Raw genomic sequence first — 25,626 nt, 5'->3', positions numbered from 1 at the left:
CTCTACCGCGCCATGGGGTGATATTCCTTGAGAAACAGTCGCTTTCCCACACGCCGCCTCCAAAAGCAGCAAAATCTCAAAGGAAATAGGAAAAATAGGTGGAAAAAGCCACGAGCTCCTCAACATCCTTCCCATGGGCATCCCAGATGTTGGCGAGGATGCTCGTGGTCCCTGGGCTGGGGGATGCTGCACGGCTGGTCCAAAAACTCCACAACCCCGGTGTCGTGCAGCTGAGATGGGGAGAAAACTTAATCAGAAAAGACTTTAAGGGCAAAGAAAGAAAAACCCCAGCAAAGCACATTTGATGGCTAATTAGAAAAATACTCCGAAAGCGGCGCAAGGCGGATAATCTTGGCTCCCCGGCAGCAGGAGCCGCGCCGTCCCATTTCAAGGTTGAGCGGCCGGGAATATCAATCTGATGATTGTAATGCTACAAATGAAAATCAAATTGAAGGCGGTTAGAGGATTGCATTATAAATTGATTTAGTCCTCGGACAAGTTCCCACTTCCTTGGCTCCGGGTTTCTCCATCGGGGATGGAGGAGCTTTGGGTACCCAAGATGCAGGGAATGGGTTGTATCCTTCAGTCCATTTTTCCATCCATTCCACACCATTTGTGGGGGGGAAAAAGAGCATTTTGGGGATTCAGATTGATTTTTGAGGGTGTATATTAACCCCTTGGGATGCTGTTGTTGAATCAAGGGAGAGAAAACATTTGCACGAGCCAAACCCGGTTACAAAATACTGCAAGGAAACACGCTGATTCCTACAGGATTTATTTCCATGCTCCCAAAATGTCTTTTCCTCTGGAAACCACGTGTACTCAGCTCCCAAAACCAGGGGATTTTGGTACCAAATATCCTCGATTCAAAGTCAAAAAACCCAGCTATTTCAGCAAAACCCCCGTTTCAGCGCAGCCGGCACCTGCTGAGCGCTGCCAACCACTATTTCTGCATCTCCGAGTTGCCCCAATATATACAGATTCCTTCTTTATACAGGTAATAATATACATCCTATTTATATATATATATTTTTATATATATATATATTCACACGCAGACACACAGACGCCTTCGGCCAAAGAGCCGGCACCTCCAAAGCCCGCAGGGAGGCCGCCGCTCCCACCGTTAAAAAAATCCCCTCTCCCCATGCACAAAGCTGTTTTTCTTGGGGGGAAAAAAACCCCGTAATTCAGTTTTTTCCTCCTTAAAAGAAATCAAAGGTGATGTACCCAGGGCAGGACCACCCCCGGCAGCTTTTGGGTGGTTTTCTGAGGTAGGTGCCAGGTGGGTGGGGGGGTCCCGGGGTGCTATAGCATCAAGGGGACCTGCCAGATGAGCAAGGTGCTGTCGGCATCTCCCCCCCGGCGCGGCGATTCAGGGCTGAAGTTACGGTACCCCCGGCCCCCCGAAATGATGGCGACTGAGGAAATCTCCTTGCGGGGGGTGTCGCGGGCGCAGGGTCGGCTCCGCACCCAGATATCGGGGTCGTCGGCCATCTCGTAGATGGAACCGTCCTCCTCGGTGTGCGCCGGCGCGACACCCGCGGGCGCTTCCCGCACCGAGAGCAGCTGCCCGGGGAGGTGGGAGGTGGATCGGAGGCGATATTGTAATAAAATCCCTTTTTTTCTCATTTCTCGAAGCGGGGGGCCGTCCAGTTCGGGGGGTTTCTCGTCTTCACCTTCCTCTTCCTCCTCCTGGTCACCTTTTAGCACGTCGGGTGCCAGGGTGCTCAGCGCCACCGCCAAAAACTCCACGGGGCCACCGTGGCCGTTGAGGGACACCATGCCTTTTCCTGGCCAAAAAAAATTCAGAGTTTCGTTAAAACCAAGCCCAAAAATAAGGCTGAATCCACACAGGGAGGGTTTTTTTTGGGGCGCTCACCAGTGATTTTGGGGATGCCCTCCAAGCGGGGCACGGGCAGCAGCACAATGATGCCCTGGTCGGTGCCCACCCAAAGCGAACCCTGGCAGATGAGGAGGCTGGTGACACGAACGTGTTTTTGACCTGTGACAGGCAAAAAAATTTAAAAAGGAAAGGATGAGGGATGATTTTGCAGCAGCGTCTTCCCATAGAACCAACGGCCAGTGGGTTTTTCATGAAGAACATGCTCCGGAGCCCCCCCAAAACCAAGCAGCATCTTTGCACGCAAGTCTCCATGCCAAGGAGAGCGCTGCAAATATAAATAAATAAAGAGAGGAGTGGGGGGGGGCGGGGAAGGAAAAAAAAAAAAGAAAAAGCGAGACTTCTAATGGCAAATGAATATTTTATCGCCGGGACTTAGCGCTGCATGGCGTCGGACTCAGCGAAGCAATATATCTGCGGAGATGCAACTCCAGTTTCTCCGGGAGGACTTTATTAATGACCTGTCGAGTTAAAAAGGATGAGGGAGCACGAGTTCAAAAACGCATTAATACCCAACGCTCACTCGCCCAGGAAGAAAAGGAAGTGATAAATATTTTAACATGCCCTTAAACAAAAAAAAAAGAAAAAAAAGAAAAAGCAACTTACACGAGTATCGCGCTTATAACTAATTACGCAATTATGTCGTTCTGTAGCCGGAACAAGGCAGGAGACAACCTTGCAAGCGCGGGGTGGGTGAGAGCGGGATGGGTGGACACGGCTGGGAAATGGTGCTGGATGGGGGAAAATGGGGTGCACAGGGCAATGGTGGTGGGGTGCACGCATGGGTGAGACGATGGGGTGCAAGGATGCGTGCAAGGAGGTGAAAACGGGTGCAAGGACGGGGTGCAAGGATGCATGCACGGGGATGCACAGAAGTGCAAAAAACGGGGCGTGTGGATGCACGGGTGCAAAGCTGGGGTGCAAGGATGCAGGCGCGTGTGCAAACGTGGGGTGCAGAGGGGCAAGAAAAGGATATGTGGCCGCAAGCACAGGTGCAAATATGGGGTGCACAGATGCAAAGATGGGATGCATGGATGCACACAGGGGTGCAAAGACGGTGTAAGGATGGAGCGAGTAGACGCATATGTGCAAAAGTGGGGCGCGCAGATAAAGTACAGGAGCAGAGGTGCAAAGATGGGGTGCATGGATGCATCTCCGTGTGAGGACAGGCTGAGAGAGCTGGGGGTGTCCAGCCTGGAGAGGAGAAGCTCCGAGGAGATCTTATAGCGTCCTTTCCGTACTTAAAAGGGGCTGATAAGAAAGATGGGGACAGGCTTTTCAGCAGGGGCTGTTGTGATAGGACAAGAGGTGATGGTTTAAACTAAAGGAGGGAGATTCAGGCTGGACATGAGGAAGAAATTGTTGGCCCTGAGGGTGGTGAGAGCCTGGCCCAGGTTGGCCAGAGAGGTGGTGGAGGAACCATCCCTGGAGACATCCCAGGCCAGGCTGGACGGGGCTCTGGGCAACCTGAGCTGGTGCAGATGTCCCTGCTCGTGGGCTGGATGAGCTGGGAAGGTCCCTTCCAACCCAAACCCTTCTGTGATTCGATGATTCTGTGATGCACACACAGATGCAGAGGTGCCACCAGCTCCATCCCCACCATCAATGAGCAGAGACCCCAGATGTCCAAGCTCAAACCTTTACACGATAAATTCCTCGCACAGTTTCTCTGCGAATCAGCACAACCGCAAACCAAAGCGACGCATCCAGGGGATGATGCCCCGACTTGCCCGTTCATTGCGATTAAGAACGGAGGGAAAGCAGAACTCACCAGGCAGGACAAAGGTGGTCTTGGTGGCGATGTTGATCTCCTGCAGATGCTCCAACGTCTCGGTGTGGAAGAGGCGGATGGAGGAACCTGAGGAAAAGGCCATCCAGACGCCGCTGCCCGCCTTGACCATGTGCGTGACGCTGGCCCCCGCGTCCGGGTGGGCCTCGAAGGTTTGCTGCCAAAAGGGGAATTGCAAAAAAAAGAAAAAAAAAAAAATAAGTCAAAGGGTCTATCCCTAAAATTGCTGCTCTCGCCAGGAGCTGCAAAGCTGCACAGGGAGGGGACCAGAGTGACCTTGATGTCCCATCCCTCCTCGCCAGCTCCAGCTTGGGCAGAGAACACCAAAACCAGCCCCAAAGCCGCCTTGAGTTTTACTTTTTGGATGATAACACAGCTTTTCCCACCCCTTCAGGCTTTTTGTTATTCTTTAAAAGACTCATTTCCCAGACTAGATGCATCTGCAAAACCCATCCCAAGATGGGACAAGACCTTCCTGCTTCCCTCCAACCCCAAAAATCAGCGATAAAAGGCTCAGCTCCCCTGCAAGAGCCATTTGGGGATCAAAAACTGGTCCATCTGCTTCCAAGCTCCCCGCTGGAGCGTTTCTCCATCAGACACGGGATGCAAACTGCAGGAAAAAAACACCTTTTGCATCAGAAATTGCCCTTGCTGCAGATTCCCCCCAATAAAAACTCACATTAACACGGAAAGATTAAATCACTGTGAGAGGAACCTTCACGCAGTAACTTCGCCTGCATTTCTCCTACGGCTTCGAAACACTTTTTTGCCTTAAAATTTGCTTTATATATTGAAAGAAAGAGGAGCGGCTATTTATCCCCTTCCTGAAAAAAACCTGCAGAGCGCATCTCCCCAAAAAACTTGCACGAAATTGGGGCAGATAGAGACTTTTAGGCAATTTCCCCCTTTCTCCCCACCCCCACGTGGGATTTATTCACTGATGGTTTATTCCAGGCAGACCCCATTACACCATCAAATACCATTTACACCAATCCCCCTGTATCCCCCCCTATATTTTTTTCCTCCTCCATCACTTTTCTTCTGCAAAAATTCCCACCCGGCCTCTGTCATAAATAAAAATCAGAGACTGAAAACGAATCCAGTCCCCGATGCATTATTCATCTCCGGCATCGCCGTTAGGCTGGATTTACGACAGCTAATACATGCAAAGTAAGTTTGGGCACTAAATGTGAAAACTAAAGGTGGGAGAAAGGGGTTTTTTTTAAAAAAATAAATAAAAGGGACTTGTCGACATTCCCTGTTTAGAGAGGGAGATGTTTCAGCATCCTCCTCCTATGAGGGAAGGGACCCAAAAGTGGTGAAAAGCAGCAAAGCCGCAGCAATAAAAGGTAATTTTGGGCATCGCGCAGGCAGGGATGTGCATTATCGGGGTTCAAACCGCTGTGACCCCCCCAGCAAAGCCACGGCGGGTGCAGCACGGGGGGGCCCGGCGCTGCTCCCTACCTGCGTGCGGAGGCTGGTGGCATCGAGGACGGCGACCTGGTTGTCACAGCTGGCCCAGAGGGTCTCGTCCAGCGTCAGGAGGGCGCGCACGGGGCCGGTGCCCACGGCCAGGCGGGCGGGCTGCTCCGCCACGTCCCACAGCCCCCCTGCAACCCAAACCGGGGGGCAAGGAGATGCTCAGAAAGGAACATTTTTTTGGAAAAAAAAAAAACAAAAACATTTTTTGGACGCAGATGAAACCACCCTAAGTAACCGCGAACGCCTTGGTGTCTCCAGTGTCACCTCCGAGCATCTTAATGCCGCAAGCGAAAGGATGCGGGGAGCTCGCACCCCCTGTTCCAGCCCCCTCAAAACGCCTTTGCCCCCGCGCAAGCAGCTTTTTAGCAGCACCGCCTGCAACACTGGGGCACGCTCCGTGTCCCAAAAGCCAAAAATTCCCTTTTTAAACAATTTCTTTGCTCTTGAATTGACGCTCCAGAGCCGATCTAGCGTCTCTGTGAATGGCACCCAGGCTGGATTTGGATAAATTCACCACCAGCAGCGGCTGAGCAGCTTCAAGAGATAATTGTTCTTCTTTTCTTATTCCAAAAGCCATTTTTTAAAAATAAAACCGCAAGATCCGAGGGATAAAAGAGCCTTTTGGATGCTTGGACCTCTGCTCCCATCAGCAGGAGTTTACAACCCAGCCGCCTTGCAGCAAATCCCAATTTTCACCTAAAAATCGAGCTATTTCAGGAAAGCTTTTGCATTCCAAAAAGACGGGGATAAGATTAAAAACCTCACTTCACAGCCCTGCCAGCAGCTTGTTACCTTCTCTGTGCATTTATGCAATCGAGATTAAATTAAAGCCACTTCATTAATTGGATTGTATGGTTGCTATAGGGTGGGAAAGGGGATGCGCAGCACCCCAAAATTCAATTTAAATGGCTTTACTGACTCTGGTCTGGCCTGAGTGCTGCTCGCTGCGGGTTTTCTCAGAGCAGAGGAGAGGGTTTTGTTCAAAAATAGGCCAATACAGCACATTATTTGAGGCTCTTTCCTACCCTCTAGTGATGAAGCAAAGGTATTTAACAGCCCAGGCGAGGAGTCAAGCTCCAGCCTTGGGCTGAGCCGAAACCGGGGAAAACCAACCCAAAGATCGAGCTAATAAAGGAGAAGGCTCTTGCATGAATGGGGTTTCAGTTTATAGCAGCAATAAGGTGATTATTTTTAAGCTAAAAGCCCCAAGTCCTTGTGCATCGTGGCATCGGACCCTTCCCTGGGTGCAACCACCCTCCGAGCAAACCCTTTGCTACAGTATCACCCCGTTGCCAGGACTGTTTTCTACATATTTTCCCCCAAAACCTCTTGCATCCATCCTAGCAATGCAAAAGAACATTTTAAAAATAAGATAGCACTTTTAAAAATGCAAACCAGCATTTTTAAACCCGCCCTGGGCTACAAGAATGTTATGGATTAGAAGGGACCTCGAAAGATCATCTAGTCCAAATAAAGTGGAAAACGGTGCTTTTATCACCATTTTAGCAGCCAGCACATCTCGCCAGCTTGTAGAACTTCCCACTCCCTATTTTTTTTAGGGTGTCCCACCCAAAATCTTGTCCGAAAGGGCACAAGGGGACGTCCTTACCATTATTTCTGGGGTAGGCGGCCACGGTCCCATCCTGCAACCCGGCGAACAGGAACTCGGGGCTGTGCTTCAAGCAGAGGACGGGTTGCATGCCCGGACTTTTGCAGGTCAATAAACATTGCGTGCCCGTGTCCACGCTGCCGTAGACCGCGATGCTGAGGGGACAACACGGCGGGGGACAAGATGCAGGAGATGCTGGTGGTCCCCAAAGTGCTGGTACCCGAGGATGGATGGACGGATGGATGGATGGATGGAGAAGACACGGACTCACCTGCCGTCCCGCAAGCCCAAGCAGACGGTGGGATGTGGGGACGCGGGGGGTTGTTCGGTGGCAGGTCGGGGTTCCCGGGTGTCCCCATCGTCCCCCGCCTCGGGGATGTACTCCATGCACAGCACCGGTGATGCCACCGGGAAGGATTTCACCGTCCGCGGCACGGCGCGGTTCAGGGAGAAGATCTCCACCTGCCCCCCGGCGCCTTCCTGGCCCCCCCCAACCTGTGCAAACCAGAAAATGGGTGTTAGCCCCAGGCGGGAGCGCTGGTTTGCAGCCAGTATGACCCAAACTTGGGGTTTTTAGCCCCGTTTTGGGGTTGTTTTGCTCACCCAGAGGTAGCCCTGCGGCAGCGAGGTGCTGACGGCGGAGAAGCCCAGCAGAGAGGACTGCACGGGGTTGTGCACCGCGGCGCCGAGCTGGGGGAGAAACCGGGGCACACGGCGGGTGGAACACCCCCAGGTTAATCCAACACACGCCGGGTGTCAGCGCACACCCCAAAAATCAGGATCCAGCCAAAGCCCAGCTTGTATTTTTAATTTTCCAGGCTGGATTGTATGAATTTCTGTCTTTGCAACCAGCTTGGTGGCCCCAGCCCAGCCCACCCACCGTGGGATTTCTGCCTTTTTTCCCCCAAAAAAGATGGATGTAAAGGGGCAGGAGGTACCGGGGGGGTTGGAGAAGAGGTTGGATGTGGTTCTTACCTGCAGGTCGAGGGCTTTGGAGAAGGCGGGCATGTGGCAGGAGAGGATGGGGCACCAGAACGGAGCTTTGCTTTTCTTATCTTCATCGGGACAGAGCCAGCCCGGCTGGTTCTCCTCCCCTGCAGCCAGTGGAGAGGTCAAATTTGGCCAAAACACCCCCCAGCATCTCTCCCTTCCCCAGTGGGACCCCAAAATTAGTAATTCGGGGTGCAGGGTTCTCGTCTCCAACCTCAAAGCATCATCATCTGCGGACTTGGGGAACATCTCACCCCTTTTCTCCAAATTATTGTGCGGTGCACGGCCAAGCAACTGCCTCAAGCAGCGGCAAAAAAAGCCCCAAACCCAAATAATATATATGTAAAAAGGGGAAAAAAAATACACCCTAATGTGTTTCTTCACATTAGGCTTTAATGTGTTTTCATTTTAACTCATGGATATAGGATTATCCCCCAGGCATCTCAGATTTAAAAAAAAAAAATAAATAAATACACAAACTGTTAAAGACAAGAGAATCAAAAATAGTTCCAGCCCAGGGGGATCTGAGCACTCAAATAGGATTTTCAAATGATTTTTTTTTTCTTTCTTCCATTAAACTTTTTTTTGTTTGTTTGTTTCTGCAGCAGCTGGTGGATTTACAAAGGAATAGGGGTGGGGAAGTGGCAGGAGGGCCGGCTCCTCCTTTGCTTATTCATCCTGTTTTATGGAAAACTGTTCAGCCCTGCCACTGAGAGCAGCAAAATGCAAGGCAGAATTACCCATTCCCAGCATTTTCCAGCATACAAACCCCCAAAGTGTCCTCCAGCCCCTTGCTCTGATTTTTTTCCCCTGCCCTGTTTCGTGTCAGGCTGCTCGGAGCAATACAAATCATAGAATAATAGAGTATTTGGGGTTGAAGGAACCTTCGGAGCTCATCCATTCCACGAGCAGGGACATCTGCACCAGCTCGGGTTGCTCAGAGCTCCGACCAGCCTGGCCTGGGATGTCTCCAGGGATGCTTCATCCACCACCTCTCTGAACAAACCTCCTCCTAACTCCCAAATTTGGCTTTTCAAAGCCAGGGTGACGGCGAGCGACGCGCTACTCACGCAGTCCTATCTTGGCCAAGTGCAGGCGGTTGACCCAGGAGATCTTGCTCAAGGGGTTGGGGGTGATGAAGACAACCATGACACTGATGGGGCGGCCGGACCTGCGTAGGGAGAGCATCCCCAGGTTGATCTTCAGCCTCTTTCTCCTCCTCCCCAGGGAGGGAGGAGCCCACCCGTGATTTATAAACTCACTTATCTGGCTTCCCGGGCAGCAGGAGACGGAGGCGGCACTTGTTGGCAGAGTGGATCTCCTCCTCCTTCACCTTCATCATCCTCTGCAAGGCCAAGCACCAGTCCTGGGCCACTGTCATGTTCAGGTTCTAGAGGAAAAAAGTCATAAATCATGGAAGAATCTCCAAAACAAGTCTGATTCGTCCCCAAATTTCACCCATGGGGCTCAGGAGGATGAGGATGGTGGTCTCTGAGGAACCACACGGTTATCGCAAAGCCCCCAAGGTTGGTTGTAGCCAAATCATGAGCTTGCCCGTACAGAGGTACCTGGTAGGTGCCATGCAAGGTGCTGATGAGAAGGGTGATCTGCTCCACCACCGCCAGGTCCTTCTGCAGGTCCTGCAGCTCCTGGAAGAGCCGCGGTGGCCCCAGGTAGACTTTATCTTGGGCGAAGAATTAAAGAAATGAGGACCATGGAGAAATTCTCCATCCCATTCCACCGAAACCAGCCCAAGGGATGGGTGCTCACTGTGCGAAGCCTGCCCGGCCGGCGCGTGTTTCTTGGCCCCGGCGTTGTGGATGACGACGTTGTCCTTGTCGTAGGCGCCGCTCTCCTGCCCCACCTCCACGACCTGGACCTGCGGGAGGGCCGTGCTCCACTTCACCACGTATTTGGGACCCAGGGGCACCAAGCTGCTGATTTCCAGCTGGCCTCTGCCGAGGGAGGATGCAAAAAAATAAAATCTATCAATACATCAGCGAGTGCTGCGGTTTGCTCTGCAAGCTCTTGGAAAATGCATTTTGCAACCCCACGCCATGCACCGGTGCACGCCTGCACCCCCAAATGTGGGGCACGCAACCACCGCAGACCATGCACAGCACCTACCCTGGGTTCACCGGCCTGGAAGAGGGGAAAAATAATTAATAAAGTGGTATTATGGGGAGCTGAAGGAGGGGTTCGCATCATCAACCTCCACCAAGCCCTGAGGTCCCAGGAGGTTCCTGGACCCCGCGCTGGCTCAGGGATCCAACAGCACCAGGGGATGGAGGTTTTACCAAAAGTCGGGGGCAAAGCAACCCCAAATCGGGTGGGTTCCCCCTCCAAAACAAGGTTGGATGGTTTCAAAAGCCCTTGGGGTCTAACAAACCCCACCGAGCCCAAAATCAAGGCGGGGAAGGGGGACGCTCGCTACGTCGCCACTTTGCAAAGTGAGTTTTGGGGGCCCGGGGGCCACCAGCACGTACTTGAAGTTGATGTTGGCGCAGACCAGCATGTCGTTGAGGAGGAAAACCTTCCGCTCCTTGGACTTGATGAGCTGCCCGCGGTCGCCGTACACCGTCTCCGTCAGCGTCTCGCAGAGCAGGAGCTGCCGCTGCCCCGAGCTCAGCAGCTGCGGAGGGGATGGAGAAGGTGGGGGGGCTCAGTCTGGGGGCTTTTCTGAGCCTCCTGCCCCAGATTTTGGGCTGCTTTTCCCTTATTAGGTTTGCTTTTCCCTTATTATGCCCTTCTTGTGAGGATTTTCCTCCAACCAAGAGCACGCATAGCCCCGAGCTCTGCAGAGACGGATGTGCAATACGCTCTGATGCAAAACCCCTTTGCACCCTGTATGTCCAACCATCAAGACAGCAGAGCCCTAGAAGACCAACGTGACCCTTTTTTGGCCCTTTTTTGGGTCTCTTTTCATCCCCTGACCCTAAATCTTGATCCCAGGGCTGAGCTAGCGGGTGTCCCGCTGCGGTTTTTGTCCCCAGTTCAGGATGTGTCGCAAGAGCTTCATTTAGGGTTTTGTTTTGTTTTCCACCAACAATTGCAAAATCAGGCGGGTGAGACCACATCTCATCCTCACTTTTCCCTGGAGGGGAATTTCCCCGTGCCAGCCTCGAGATTTGCTTTTACTCAACATCCTTTCAGTGCAAACGGGGATCTTGAAACAAAGAGGAAGCTGGAGGCTGCAAAGCTCAACACCCCACGGCGAGGATGAGGGTGTGAGGCTGAAGGACCCACCTTGTTGAGGCTGCTGCGGTCGCTGATGCTCTTGCTGAGCTGCTGGATTTCGGCAACTTGGTCGGCCAAACGCTTCTGCTCGTTGAGCTTCTCCGCCAACGTCTCCAGCTCGGTGAGGGCCAGCTGGAGGGACAGACGGTCCGCGTGGCCCTTGGGGGTGTTTTTCAGCATGTCCTGGGGTGGGGGACAAAAGACACCCCCAAAAAAATCAGACCTGTTGGACATGCTACAATTGGAAGCGCTTGCAGCACCTCCAAAATCAAAGCTTGGAGGGTGATCCTTGGGATGGTCCCAAGATGCCAACCCAAAAATGTGTCCGTTGCTAAAATGTTTGCCAAAGCACCCAGGCTGCAAAGAACAGGGTGCAAAGGGAGGTGGGTGCAGGAACCCCCGCCCATACCTGCAGGAGCAGGATGAATTGAGGGAACCTCTGGATGGGCTTCACCATCAGCCCGTAGAGCGTGACGCGGTCGGCACTGGCCATCTGCCTCTTCTACGGCGGGGGAAAGAAAGGCAAAAAAAAGAGAAGTTTTCACCCATAATGGTGACTGGCAGCACCACGCGCCCGCGTTTGGGTGCTGCTGACCTTGAGGAAGTCGAGGAAGGCGGGTTTGGTGAGACAAGCCTTCTTGATGAGGGACATGGCGGTGGTGAAGTTGTTGACGTAGTCGCTGTAGACGTCCAGCACCATTGACTTGGAGAACTGGGGAGAGGGCGGGAGGAGAACCATGATGACACCCCAAAAAAAGGGGGTGGTTTGGCAAAGCGTGGGGGTGCTGGTGTGTTTTTGGAGCGATGCCGAGGATGCTGGTGGTACCCCAAGTTGGGGACGCATGGCTTAAATCCTCCAACACTCCCCCGCTGCGATCACTGAGAGGGATCCAGGGGGTGGTTTGATGGGGTCCCCCCGATTTTTGCTCCTACCGAGGCCACGAAGAGGTCCCCGATCTTCTCTGCCGTGTCCCACTCGGCCACGCGGGAGGCGAGGGCGATCTGGAACATGGAGTGGCACTGCAGGATCTCCTTCAGCCGAAAAAACACCACCTGGCACTTGCGAGCGCTCAGCACCTTCGGCTCCATCTCCAGCAGCGGGTTCCTGTAATCCTGCGGGAGATGCTGGGGCATCAGCATCCCCTGCATCCCTATGCCTTTCCCCCCCCATAAAAAAATTTGTAAAAAAGGGGTTCCCCACCTGCAGGATGCGTTTTAGGGAGTCCACGTAGCTGCGCTCGCTCTGCACGATGGAGCCCAGGATGTGCCGCCGAACCACCTGCGATGAAACTGGGGTTCGATTGTGGTCCCCCCCGCCCAAAAAGTGAGGGTTTGGGGGGGTGAGGCGGGCACAGGGCGCTGCAGAAGTGCTGACGCGGCGGCAGCATCGCTTTCTGCTGACTCGCCTTTTCCCCGGTTGCTCAATCATGGGGACAAGGGGAAGCTGTGCCCCCCGCCAAGCCCCCCAAAATCACCCACACGCACCTGCTGCGGGCTCAGCCCCTCGGGCATGGGGCCCAGCTCCGGCGGCGGGTGCTTCATGTCGGAGACGGTGACCTCCAGGAACCCCGTGTCCTCCTCCTCCGAGTCCCCTGCAAGGGAAAAAAAAAACACGATAAAATGCCAAGAAAATAACAATTTTAGAGGAGGGGTTTTTTTGGTCTAAAGAAAAGCCCGCAGCCCCCCCAGCTGCTTCGCTGAGATGATGCAGGGGGTGGATTTGGGTCTGGAGCTGCAAGCTGAGATGGACCCTCCCAGCATCGCGTGTTTGTCCCCAAGCTCCGGCCGCTGTCACCGGACACCAGCATGAGTCAGGCTGCGAGCGGGGACCGAGCCAGGTCCCCACCGGGAAGGGACAAAAAGGGTCCTTGTCCCCAAAAACCCACCCTGGTTGAAGAAAAATCCCCTTGATCCTCACTCCAAGGGTGGGCGCGAGGGAAAAACAGGGGAAAAAAGCAGCAAACAAAGCAGCACGCAGAAGAAAAAGGGGAAGGCGAGAGCGAGTGCCCACCGGCCGGCACGGCGAGCCCTTACCCGAGGCCGAAGCGGCGGAGGAGGAGGATGGCGAGCGAGCCAAGGCGGCGGCATCACCATACGGGGACGGCCGCTTCTTCCACATGGCCACAACGCCCCGTCACGGCCGCCCCGGCCCCATCCCCGTCACCCTATAAATAGCCGGCACCGGGGAGGACCGGCCGGGCGGGAGGGGAGGGCGCTGGCAGCCGGGTGACCTTTTTCCTTCCCTAATTTTGGCCGGGAGGATTCGCCACCCTTGGCCACCGCCTCCATCGTCTCCTCCTCCCCATCCCCACGCCGCACGGACGGGATGCTCTGCGGGACCACGGCGTGAGATGCTCTCCAGCATCCCGCTCTCAAAACCCCAAAAGCGTTTCAACGCCCATCCTGGTGAGGCTAAAACAGGGTTGGGGACATGCAGCAAAGGCCGGGGACACACACGCCGGATCCCCCGGGCAGCCCCGGCCGAGCCGCGATGCCGCCCGCCGGGATCCTACCTCCCCCGTGATGCTCCAGGGAGACCCCCGAGCTGCGGCGGGCGAGCGGCTGCTTTTCCGCCTCCGCCACCCTCCTCCTCCTCTGCTCCCCATCCCCTACACAATAGCAAAAGGATTAGGAAAACACCCCCTCCCCCAAAAAAAAAAAAAAAAAATCACTATTTTCAGGGCAGATGCTGCTCTGCATCCATGGAGGGCACCCGTGGGTGCTGGAGCTGGCCTGCACCCTAAAGGACATGGGTGCTTGGAGCAAGAAGTGAGCTGAACTGACTGAGCTTGCACGGGGATGCCAAGATGGGGACAAAAAAATTAATAATAAAATCAAAAAAAGAGCTTAAAATGCAGAAAATAAATCAGCAAAAGGAAATGCTGAAAGCCATAAGGAGTCACAATGGAATTTTTTAAAAAATACTCTCAAAAAGGCTTGTATTTGGCTCTCAAAAGGAAGGTGGGGGCATTCCCCGCTTACCCGGTGTTTCTTTGCGGTGCAGGAACGTCACCTTCCTCATCACGGCGATCTTGGTCTTCTCCAACCCGTCCTTGGTGCCGCTTTTGGCCGCTTTCATCAGCTGAGTCATCTGGGCAGGGGGACGAGAGGGACCGGGATGCTCAGGACAGCACCGGGAGCCCATTTCGGGTCTGGATGCAGCGGCATCGTCCCCTTGGGGACATCCCTTCCAAAATTCATCCCCGTTTTCCCACCCAGCACAATGAGGAGGAGGAGGCGGCAGGTGGCCGAGGAAGGAGGATGCTCCAGCATCTCTCCTGCCTCCGCGGGGACACGGCAGCAGGCGCAGGCAAAGCGGGAACGTGCAGCGAAAGCAAAGAGGAGGGAGGGGACAGAGGCACGAGCGCGTCCGTCCCCTCCTCACAGACAAGTTTTACGTGCCAGAGAGCAAAAGGTGGGGCGGTGTTGGGGTTTCACACCTCAAATCGCAGCGTTTTTAGCCCAAGATGACATTGGCATCGCTTTCCCAGCCCGAACTGGCCATAAATGGTCAAGCTGGATGGTCTGGGGCTGGGAAAGGCTCTGCGCTAAGTTTCTACGCCTCCCAAGAATCTACTTCCCCACCTGATTTCCACCCCGTATCGGGGGGGAAAAAACCTTCTCAGATCCATCTATCCTGCGGGTAACCTCGCTTCATCCAAACGCCCCTTAAAAAAGAAAAAATACCCCAAGAAACAAATGTTTTGAGCAGCTGGAGGATGGGGAGCTGCAAGACAGATGGACATGAGAGGCAGCTTTGTGGTGCTTAACTCAAAGTTTTTTCCTCTTCTGGGGGATAAAATGGGATGAATTCAGGCTGGATAAACTCCGGGAGGGTTATTTTGGGGGAACAAGGGATGGAGGAGGGACAGTACCTTCCAATCGTACTTCTGCTTCAGCTCCTGCATGTCTCTCCCCCCAACTCTTAAAGCCAGGATGTCCCTCTTAGTCCTGGCGTATCTCTCCTTTAGTCTATTCAGGTCTGGAGAAAGCTGAGCCCAAAGCAAACCAGGCGGGAGGAGGAGGCAGAGGAGGCAGAGAAGAGATCCAGGTAAGCAGCCAAAAAAATAAAAAAAAAAAAAAAAAAAAAAAAAAGGAGGAGAAATCATCCCAAAGCAGCACGGTACAGGCAGCATCTTCCCAAAATCTGATTTTGCTCAAGCAACGAAGGGACCAAGCGTGAGGAAAAGCAGCAGCCGCGCTCCAGCGATGCCGAAATGCAAAAGGAAAGGGGGGGTGGAAAAAAGGGGAAGGAAAAATAAAAAAGAAAGAAATGGAACTCGCAAAGTTTCATGCTGGCTTTGCAGCAGGTTAACCCCGGGATATGCAGCATCTTCTGCTTCGCCATCCAGGGGAGAAGCTGGGCTTGAGGCTCCGGTGCCTTTATACAAGTAAACCCAGTGGGAGAAAAAATAAAATAATAATGAAAAGATAAATTGAAGCGTTACCTTGGGCTGGAAGGATGCCCGCTGCTTGGCCGGCTCAGCCTCTGTCTTGTTTTCCTCGCCCGAATCCTCGCTGTAGCTCTCGAACTCGCTGGAGCTCCAGCCCAAATCCTCGCCCGCCCGCGGCCCCTCGCCGCGCTGCACCTCCTCGTAAATCAGGCTGCGCCCCGTCCCAACGCCTGCCGGGGAAAAACGGCTCCTTTCCCATCCAAAAAAGCAATTTCCCCCTCGCCGGGGACCCAAATCCCAGTGGTTTGCCCAGGGTCGTCCCCGCTCCGCATCCTCTTTAGGATCAGCTGCTCCTTCCTGGATTGTGCCTCAGTTTACCCAGCTGGGAAATGGGCTGGTGGGGAACTGGGAGGGGGGAAGGTCTGTCCCTACCGTCAGCATCGAGGGCTTCGCAGGGGACATCGTCGTAGATCACGTCGTCCTCCACGGCCGGGAACTCGAAGCGCTCACCTTTGGGGGGACAAAAACCCCCCCAGGGACTCAGCTCAGCACCCCAGGATGGAGAAATCCTTCCACAGCTTGGGTTTTTTCAGCTTTTTAACCCACCTTGGTGGCTGCTTTTCCTCTTCCAGGTCTGGGTACCGATGTGGGGGTCACCTCCAGCCTCCCCATTGCTCACCCCCACCGGCAGCCTGCGGGGAAGGGGGGGTCAGGGAGCACCTGGGGTGCAAACCCCCCAGAATTGGGTACAAACCCCCCCGAATTGGGTACAAACCCCCCAAGAACTGGGTGCAACCCCCCCCCAGAACTGGGTGCACACAGGCCCCTCACCTCCCTTCCTCTTACAGGGGTTCACAAGCACAGAATAAAGCTTGTGTCATGTCCCCCCCCGCCCCATTCACACGTTTGCTTCTTTATGGATTTTGAGGGGTACACAGGTTTTAGGGTCACAATGCAAAAGAACCAAAAATGGCTTTTTTAGCCTCAGACCGTGTGACGCTGGAGGGCAGGAGGATGCGTCGACATCGGGGAGCACGGGGAGGGATCCCCATCCCTGGTGGGGGTCTTGCCACACTCACTGTGCCCTGTGTGTGCTTCACGGGGCGGGGGGGGGACCAACCCTCTTTGCAGCCAAATCTGCAGATTTTTCCCCCAAATCTGCAGCTGGGGCAAACACCAGCCCCTCCTCAAACACCCATCTCAGGGGGTTTCCTCAACCAAGGGCTGGGGTTAATCAAAAGGGGTACCCAAAGCCCCCCCAGATCCCCAGGGTGTGACCCCAAACCCTGGGGATCTCCTGCTTGCAATAGGAAGAAATTGGGGAAACTGAGGCACAACGCCAGGCGGCAACATGCTAAATGGGGGACGGAGAGGGGACAGGGGACCCACAAACCCCAAAGCTGTGTTTTCCCCTTCAATGCACTCAAACCCCCCCAAAACCCCCCCAAAACTCCACGTACCCTTCCTGGGTCTCCAGCACCAGCCCGTCTGCAGAGAGGAAAAGCAAAGAGAAACTGCGTTGGCACCCAGTGGTGTCACCCAAAGGGGACACGGTGGGACATCGGGGACACCCAGCCTGCCCTCTCACCACCGCCAGAGCTGGCAGGTCGTCGCCTGCGAGGGGGAGCCCGCAGGATGGCGTCACCCCTCGGCTCTGCCGTCGAGTCTTCCTCCTCCTCTTCTTCCTCGCTGTCCTCAAAAGTGAAGGCTTCGCCGAGGTCTTCCTCCCCGTGGGGACTCGGGGTGGCCGGGGCGAGATGGTCACCTGTGAGCAGAAACTCTTGTCACTTGGTGTCCCCTCATCGTGCTGTGGTACCCCAGGAGGGATGCAGGGATGCGGGGACGGGGGGGACGCGGGGACACGGGGGACACGGGGAATGCGGGGGGACGGAATTGAGCATCACCCCCCAAAAACTGAGCAAAGCAACAGCCCGTCATGTTTTCATGACCCCGATGGGGACATGTAGGATGTCCCCAGGGTGGCGCACCCCCTTTTCTGCCCAAGGTTGGGTGTGTCGCCCTCCTCCAAAAAATAACCCCCAAAATGCAGCTCTGGTGGGTTGTCAGTACCTAGTGCGGGGTGGGGGGGCAGCTCAGACGAAGCCATGGCACGGGGGTCCCGGGTGCTTCGCCTCGGCCCTTCCCTGAGGCTTTCCTGGGGGAAAGAGGAGGAGAAATGGGTTGAGAAGGGAGATCAGCCCCAAAATCCATCCCCAGGCAAGGAGGCGACGTGAGAAGCCCCCCCGGGGGTGATGGATCCAGCTCCGGCTGCTGCAAAACCTTACAAGGAAGCAGAAACGCTGCCCCCGGGTCCAAATTTGCACAGAAAATCCAGCCTGCGTGCAAGAAATCCGCCCCGTGCATGGCAAATTTATCCCAGGAATGGCAAATTTATCCCAGGAACGGCAAATTTATCCCGCGAATGGCAAATCCAGCCCCTGCGTGGCAGATCCAGCCGCGAGCATCAAGCTGGAAGGTCCCGGAGGGTTGGGAAGCGCCGAGCATCCTCCTGGCGATCGATGGTTCATCCGCTCCGGTAACCAGAGCCGCCCGTCCCGACGCCCCAAAAGGTCACGGGGGGGGAAGAGGAAGGACGGAGCGGGGACCCCCCCGCGCTCAAGGGACGAAATGACACCCGAGATGCTGCAAAGAGCAAAACGGGGCCAAACTCCACCAATTCGGTCCCGCTGGAAGCAGCAACTGGTGCACGACGGACATCACCACGCTGCTCCAAAAACCTGTGACCCCCCCGCTCCCCGGTGACCATTTGTCCCTTGTTTCCTCTGAAATCGGGATATAGGGGTTGCACAGACTCGGGATGATCTCAAAAAATAGGATCTATTTATTCCCCGTGTACCAAAAGCCCTTTGAGCCGCAGCGCAGCGTGGGTGCAGTTGCCCCGTGTGGCTTTGCAGCAAGACATACAGCTCCAGAGCCATATATAAATACATATATATAAAAATACATATATATGGAGGTCTAGAGCACAGCAGGAGGGAGCTGAGATCAGCAACCACTTTCCAAATTTGCCTTTATCCCTGGAAAAGGAGCTAAAAACCCCTTTGCAATCACTACATGTGCGCGAGCTGATGCTGCAAAGCACTCGGCAACCCCAACCCCACTGCAAAAACCCCCAAAACCATCAACCTAAACCCCATACAACGCTATTTGTATTAAAAAAATATACAAATAAAATCCTTCTTCCCTTCCTCGACCTGCGTTATCGCCACAAACATCCTCTTCCAACCACTTTTGCAACAAACCCGTTGCCTCCGTAAATGCATTAATAGGGATTTATTTGGGAGGAAGACTCAGGGATGCTCGTTTTTCTTGCTCAGACTCTTTTTTTGGCCCAAAATGAAAGTGGTTGGCAGCCGAGGCCGCTCTCACATGTCACTAATCTGCTTCCCATCAGCACGGGAGCCAATTCCCGGCTCTCCCTCTTTTCCAGGGTTTGATCCCTAGGGATGCGGTGCCAGAAATCCACTGGAAACCAGGAGAAGCGCTGAGGACCACAAGGGAAAATTTTAAACCCCCCCATATTTCTGCAGTGGTGCCACAAAAAAAAAAAAAAAAAAAAAAAAAAAAAAAAAAGGCAAAGCAAAAATAACAACACCTGGGTAAATAAAATAAAAATTATAACACCTGGGTAAATAAAATAATAACACCTGGGTAAAATAAACCCTGCAAAGCGATGCTGATGGTTTGATCCAGAAACCGGTTTGCTCACTGGTTTTCTTCAATTTTCCAGTAACCCGGTGGCTTGTGCATTCGGAGAGGACGATGCTCGGTCCCGATTTGATGCGGCCAGCGGGGCAGGAGAAGGTCACGTCCCGTTTTGAGAGTTGACATAAGCTCCTCCGGCCCGATTTGTCCCAGGGCTGGTTATTTTTCCGGCTGCGAGCACGAGGAGAATTACCAGCTCTCCAAAAAAACCCGCCCTCGCTTTTAACTGGGTCTCGCTAAATTAAAAAGGTAATTTTGAATCATTATTTTGTGTAATATTTCAATATTGCTACCGGGGGTAGGAGCATCCCAACAAAATGTACCCCATGGGATGGGGAAAACTGGGGGGAAGGAGATGCCCCCGGAGCAGATTTGGGTGGGAAAAACGGGATGCAGAATAATCCAAAAAAGGCGTGGGAATGCAGAATAATCCAAGAAAGACACGGGGAATGCAGAACAATCCAAGGAGGAGGTCGGGGTGCGATATCACCCTCGGAAATACAGATTTAAAGCCCCCAAAAAGCTGCTGGATCCTCACCCCAGCACCATGAACCGCAGTTCAGCCCCAACCCTGGGGCGGGGAGGGAAAAAAAAAATAAATAAATAAAATAAAGCTGGGTCTAAATAAAGGCAGAAAAGCAGGGCCATCTGCTAAACCCGGCCCGACCCTTCGCCTAGCGAAGCTGGCAACTATTTGGCTTTATTTGGTTTATTTTTAGGCGCCGTCGCGGAGCGACAGGTCCCAGCTGGCGGGGCCGGCTGCCAACCCCAGGGGAGCGATGGAGCATCCTCCCCCCGACCCAGAAAACCCCCTTTTTTTTTTTTTTTTTTTTTCCCTTAAATATAGCAGTTTGCAAGCCAAAAATAAGAAAAAAATCCATAATATCGCAGCGGGGATGCAGACGAGATTTACCGTCCTGCTCCTCTCCACATCCCCCCCGCCACGTTAATCCCTCCTTATAAATAACCCCGCGCGCTATTTATAAGGGATGGGAGGGGTTGGTTTAGAAATCAAAAATAGCTTTTTTTTCCTCCCAAGAGTTTCCTCCCACTCCTCATTAATTCCTCCGGCTGGCGGTGCCGCATCCCAACTGCGGTTTCAAAAGGCTCATTTCACCACCTGGGTGATTTTTCCACCATCGCTTTGGCCAAAAAAATAGAATTAATTCCGATTATTTCCAGCGCGCGGGTTGCCAGAAAGAGCGGCGCGGTCCCCAGAGCAAAGCAGGGATGGTTTTAACCCCAAAATCCCAGTCCTTTACAATAATAATTTTTAAAAACCAGCAAATATTTGCTGCAAGATAAGGTTTTTTTTTTTCCAGCCGGAATTGGATTGGTGCTGCACAATATCGGAGTTTTAAGGGCTGAGTGGTTTATTTCCCAGATTTCCAAGAAATAAATTGCGGAAATTTGACGGCGTCAGCGTGGGAATGAGGACGCCAGTGAAGAAAAATTATCCTGTGTCTTCAAAATTTCCCCAAACTGGGTGTTTCGATGCGGTTGTGATAGGTGGAGGCAGCAATAAGGGTCGCTTGGTGAGTGGTGGGAATGAAATGATAGCAAAAAGATGGGGGTTTCCCCCTAAAAAAAGCCAAAATATGGATTTTTTTTTTTCCTCTCAAAAATCCGAAGAAATGCGTTTTCCCAGAAATAAAAAGTCAAGAGGGGTTTTTCCCTTGGGGAAAAAAAAAAAAAAAAAATCCATGAAAATTCAAGATTCAAGGCCATTTTGTGATTATTTTTTGTAAACAGACTCTTGCCGAAAGGGATTGTCTTATAGGAAAAGCTCCTCCCGAACACGGCGCTTCCCTCTTTCACCTCCAAACGGCTCTTCTGGGCAAATATTCCCACTAAAAAGCCCAAATCTGGAAAACTGCCACCATTTTCCTCTATTTTCCTTTTCAACATCACCAATGAAGTGGAAAAAATCCACCCCTTGTCCCACCCGCGACGTGAGAAGTGCAAATGCAGGGAAAAAGGGGAGGAAAAAAAATCAGCAAAAAATCAGAATTACAGCACTTAAATTAAAGTTTTCTTACAGAGAGGCCCAAGAAGCAATGAAAAAGCCTTATTTACCACCAAAAATCTCCCCAACTTGATGCTTATCCCAATCTCCTCCTTTCGATGCTTTGCAAAGTAATTGCAAAGTTCACCCGCTACGAAACTATCCCAGAAAGGAACTGGAAGGCAGAAGCATTTGAATCAGAAATAACAAGAAAAAAGGCCAAAAAAATATGGGTTTTTTTCTACTATTAGTGTTTCCAGCCTAAAATATCCAACAATTCTGGGGTTCGCTTCATTGCAAAGCTTCAAAATAAAACTTCCCCCACTTTTTGCAAGTGATTTTTCCTCCCACTGATGCTCCGGGTTCCCTTTATTTTGGCTGAAAAGCCACCCAAAAATCAGTACCAGGTGGTGACACTGGTGGATTTGGGATCCCCCTCCCCAATATTCTTAATTTCTCGCCCTGTTTTGCAAACACGTATTCAAGCGCCCCATAAAACATTGGGTTTTACCCCTGAAATGCATTTCTTCACATTCTTTGCTGCTGTTTTGGGACAAAACCTGCTCTTCGCAACCTGGTATCTCACTAGAACACACTAAATATATTTTTAAAATCATATATAAGTGGTGCAAACAGAGGGAAAAAACATTGCAGCGACCCTTGCAGAGTGCGATGCGACCTTGCACCCCAATGCAACCACCGTCCAAAAAAAAAAAAATCACTAAAAGAAGGGAAAATTGCCATTATTTGCTGTCAAAACCATCCTGGAGGATCCCCTCACCCCCCCATAATTGCCATTTTCTGCAGGTGCTGCAAATACGAGCCGGGAAAACCCAGGAGGGATTTATGACCTTTGCAGAATCTGCAAGAAAACGGGGTGAAAAAGCCCTAAAAAAGGGTGTGGAACAAGCCTGATGCACCCACGCCCGCCTCCTCCTTCGCCATTGCTGCTTCTTTTTGCTTATCTGTTTAAAAGCAATTAAAAATATATAACATATATATAAAAATAAAAAAAGCACGGATTGCAGGCGGCAGCAGGGAAGCGAAGCGACACCTCCTCCCCCTGCAAGAAGGTGCGATAACCTATAGATATACAGAATATATATCAATTTATATGGATTTATAAGGAGGGGAGACGTTTTTTGCTGACCTGGGAAGGCCGCGGCTCCTCCGGCTTTGTATCCACATCGGCCGAGCAGGCCCCCGGCGGGGGCAAAACGTCGGAAAATTACCCCAAAAAAACCCCAAACCGATGGGGATTTATCCCACAGTCACCCGCAACGGAGTGTCCGAGGGGGGTGACACCCCCAAACCCACCCCAGCACCCCCAAAATTTGGGCTGCGAGGCCTGGCGGCCCGGTGGGAGCCGCGGTCCAGCGGCCGCAGCGAGGGGGATGCCGGGATTTTGGGCATCATCTCCCCCCTCCTCCTCCTCTTCCTCCTCCTCTTCTTCTTCCCAAGCAGCTCTGATTTACACCCCTGGTCTTCCCAATCCTCATAAATAACCTCCCAGCAGGATTTATCCCCCTCCTTGGGTTTTTAACCCTTTATACCCCGGTGCGGCCTGTTAACCCTCTCGCTGCCGACAGCGTCGCCCCGGGGCAAAAAAAACCAGCCTGGGATTTGCAGGAATTTCCTCTTTTCCTGGAAATTTTGGATTTGCGCCACAATATTTCACAGCTGCCAGGCTGGCAATGCCAAAACACAGCTCCACGTCTCTATTTCGGGGTATTTCCCCACCCCGTGCTGACTTTTCAAGGCTCTAAACCCCCCCTTCGAAATACACTGTTAGAGCAAAAAAACCCCACGAGTTAAAGCACCTCACACACGCATTTATTTAAATGCAATATCCACGCTGCAAAATGCACCCGTCTTACCTATCTCATCGGTGTTCGGGGCTGTGTTTTTCCTGCTGGGAAATAAGTTTTGCGCCGCTGTCGGGACGTTACCTGCCGGCACTCCCCGGTCCAGCCCTGCCGGATAACACCCCTTGCAAACAAACCAAACAGCTCTCAGGTTTATTCCAGCTCCAAACCAGCCGAACAAGCCCGGGGAAAAAAAAAAAATAATAAAAATAAAAAAAAAATCCTAGTGCCCTTCGGATGACTCGCAGGCAGCCGAAAAATAATAAAAAAAGGTATTAGAAAAACAGCTTTTCCTTTGGGTAATGGAATTGCTGCTCGCAGAGGCGCCGAGCTCTGCCAGGAACAGGACACGAGCATCGTGGCGGGGAGGACTTTAACCTCATTATCCCAACATTTAGAAGGGATAAAAAAAATATATATATATAAAAAATAGATATAAACCCTCCACAGCCAATTTGTGGAGGGGGGGCGCTGGATATCCGCAGAAGCATCCGAGTGGCAATCACAGAATACTATTTTTCCAGTATCTCATATTGCATTTCGTGAATCAACCCCCTGTCCTCCACTCCAGAAACTTCGCAGCCAGGACTTAAACCCCTTTTTGGGGGCTATTGCACCCCAAAAGCAGCTCCGGGAGCACAGAACACCCAGAGCACCCACCCTTTTGCAGGCTGTTTGTGTTTCGTTTTGCACTCCCCAAGCAGAAACGCATCAGTGGGGCGCACAGAAAGGTTCCGGGGGACTTTGCACCCGGAGCCAGCTCTATATAGCACCGTCATATATCCCATATATAGGAACTAACCCTCCCGGTGAGTCACAGCTGGGTAATTACACACTGGCAAAGGGGGCGAGTTTGCACACACCCCGAATCACACGCACGCAAAACCCCTTCCCGGGCACCCAATAACAATTTGCAAACTAAATTTGCAAAGGCGCGTCAACGCGCCAAGGAGCATTAACCCCCCTGGCACCCATAGGGTGCCCCCCAACCCCCAAAAAACTCACCCTACGCTCAATAAAAATGGGAATAAAGAGAAATTTGCTCACTCGCAGCCGGCACGTTGGCACCGCTGGCACTGACTCAGTCGGGGCTGGGCCAGCCCAGGGTGCTGGGAGCTGAAATAAACCTCCCAAAATAAACAAATAAATGCATTAAAAATAAAATATCGCCCTGCAGATCCTCTCCTCTGCAAACCAAGGAGGGGTCATGGCTGCAGCAACCAGCAAAGAGCCCCCAAAACCTCCCTTGCGAGGTGCAGGGCTGCATTTTTGCAGGATTGCAAACACCTGCAAGGGTTAAGGATGCTCTGCCAGCTCCTTGCTTAGAAATAATTCCATGCACCTCCTGCTTGCATGCAGGGCAACCTCCATTTAGCCAAAAAAAGTCCATCAACTTGATTTTATTGACCCCCAAAAGATAGGGGGACGCTGGGTGCAGCATGGGGGTCACCCACCCGTTATCACAGCGATTGAATCCTGCCTGCCAGAGGATTTTTTTGCATCAATGATCCAACTTTTATCCCTCCAGGAAAGAGCCCAGGGGATATTTGGGCAAGCAAAGAGCTTGCACCCCTGCTCAGCCCTTATATTAAGCTGCTGATGGAGCCCAGCTGGTCCCATCCTGCACCACCCACACCTGCTTTAAAATGCAAAACCCACCCCAGCAAAAAATGAAAACCCCTCCCTGTGCAGATTTACACCTTCCCCATCAAGTTTTACAACACGGAACGTAACAGAAACTCAATAAACCTGTTTTTATGGGTGTGAGCGGGGACTTTTTCAAGGAACTTTAAATATTTGGTGTTTAAATAGCCGTTTGAGCGCGCCGCGCGCTCGTATACGACGCGGGGCAGATTGATGCGCGTGGCGGGAGGGTGTTTATTTAAATATCACCATCCCGTGTGCAAATATCTCTCTATATTTATAGAGAGCTGTGTAATGGGGGTGATGGAGCCGGCGCGGGGATGCCCTCTGCTGGGGAAGCCTTTGGGACACCTCTTCCAAAAGACGCCCCAACTTTCTCCAGAGCCTTTTTTTTTTTTTAGGAAAAATCTTGCAGAGAAGCACCAAAAGCTGCTGTTTGTGGCATTGCAGCATCGCTACAAACCCCAAAGATGCGGGTGCAAGGATGCCAGAGAGCGGCTGCGCTGGTTTTGCTCACCGGTCTCCCGACCAAAAACCCATCAGAGAGGCACAAATCCACATGCAAAGCGCGTGGGTGCAAGCTTGCAAAGCACACATTAATTTTTACAGCTTGTTCGGAGATGCACAAGCCTGCAGCAAGCATGCAAGCTTGCAAGGCCTGCAGATGCAAGCTTGCAAGGCGTACATTCATATCTTTTTAGCTCATCTACTGCTTCCTCCGCATCTCCCAGCCACGCAATTCCCAGCAAATTCCCCTCTCACTTGGACTAAACACTCGGGGAAAATTCAACGTACGCTTCACCCAGAGAACAAATCACCTACCAGAGCATCAGCAACTCGCTTAAAAACTCCGCTTGCAAAAGGAGCGTGAAAAGGGACTTGCATTTATTGCAGAAAATCTCTCGCTGGGTGCACCAGCAGGTTTTTTGCTCCTTTGCCGCAGGCAGAACATGCAAATCTCCCCCCGCACCCATTCCCACGC

General features: G+C 52.5%; 1 protein-coding gene across 11 annotated transcripts; it reads right to left on the bottom strand.

Annotated features, from left to right (window-relative positions):
• Window positions 1-759: 759 nt before the first annotated feature.
• Window positions 760-24,063, bottom strand: ARHGEF10L (Rho guanine nucleotide exchange factor 10 like). 11 transcript variants are annotated; one of them, XM_065650210.1, is made up of 30 exons: window positions 24,048-24,063; window positions 23,013-23,124; window positions 17,475-17,559; window positions 16,993-17,169; window positions 16,865-16,892; window positions 16,011-16,096; window positions 15,837-15,914; window positions 15,459-15,634; window positions 13,993-14,101; window positions 13,524-13,619; window positions 12,496-12,602; window positions 12,212-12,289; window positions 11,944-12,123; window positions 11,606-11,722; window positions 11,420-11,512; window positions 11,020-11,193; window positions 10,260-10,405; window positions 9,901-9,915; window positions 9,544-9,728; window positions 9,342-9,457; window positions 9,036-9,163; window positions 8,844-8,944; window positions 7,759-7,877; window positions 7,387-7,473; window positions 7,055-7,278; window positions 6,784-6,938; window positions 5,157-5,302; window positions 3,675-3,849; window positions 1,883-2,005; window positions 760-1,793 (listed from the first exon to the last, which is right to left on the bottom strand). In XM_065650210.1, exons 3-30 carry the CDS (start codon window positions 17,509-17,511, stop codon window positions 1,309-1,311), a joined length of 3,741 nt encoding a protein of 1,246 aa, XP_065506282.1. In that variant the 5' UTR covers window positions 17,512-17,559; window positions 23,013-23,124; window positions 24,048-24,063; the 3' UTR covers window positions 760-1,308. The 11 variants fall into 11 exon arrangements, with proteins under 11 accessions (XP_065506282.1, XP_065506281.1, XP_065506280.1 ...); XM_065650209.1 differs by lacking the exon at window positions 24,048-24,063 and adding an exon at window positions 23,661-23,726; XM_065650208.1 differs by lacking the exons at window positions 23,013-23,124; window positions 24,048-24,063 and adding an exon at window positions 22,286-22,548.
• Window positions 24,064-25,626: the final 1,563 nt, after the last annotated feature.

Source organism: Caloenas nicobarica, chromosome 22 (genome assembly GCF_036013445.1).
Source record: "Caloenas nicobarica isolate bCalNic1 chromosome 22, bCalNic1.hap1, whole genome shotgun sequence".
In the NCBI taxonomy this organism is placed as follows: Eukaryota; Metazoa; Chordata; class Aves; order Columbiformes; family Columbidae; genus Caloenas; species Caloenas nicobarica.
The sequence above is the reverse complement of the archived record's forward strand: the minus strand, read 5'-3'. Positions and strand labels throughout refer to the sequence as shown.

Bases quoted from the DNA above. Each gene is read 5' to 3' on its own strand.
- ARHGEF10L (XM_065650210.1), bottom strand. From the start codon at position 17,511: ATGGCTTCGTCTGAGCTGCCCCCCCACCCCGCACTAG. The intron at 12,124-12,211 runs GTGGGGAACCCC...CATCTCCCGCAG, and splicing joins CCCTAAAACGCATCCTGCAG to GATTACAGGAACCCGCTGCT. The intron at 7,878-8,843 runs GTGAGTAGCGCG...CACTGGCTGCAG, and splicing joins CTTGGCCAAGATAGGACTGC to GGGAGGAGAACCAGCCGGGC.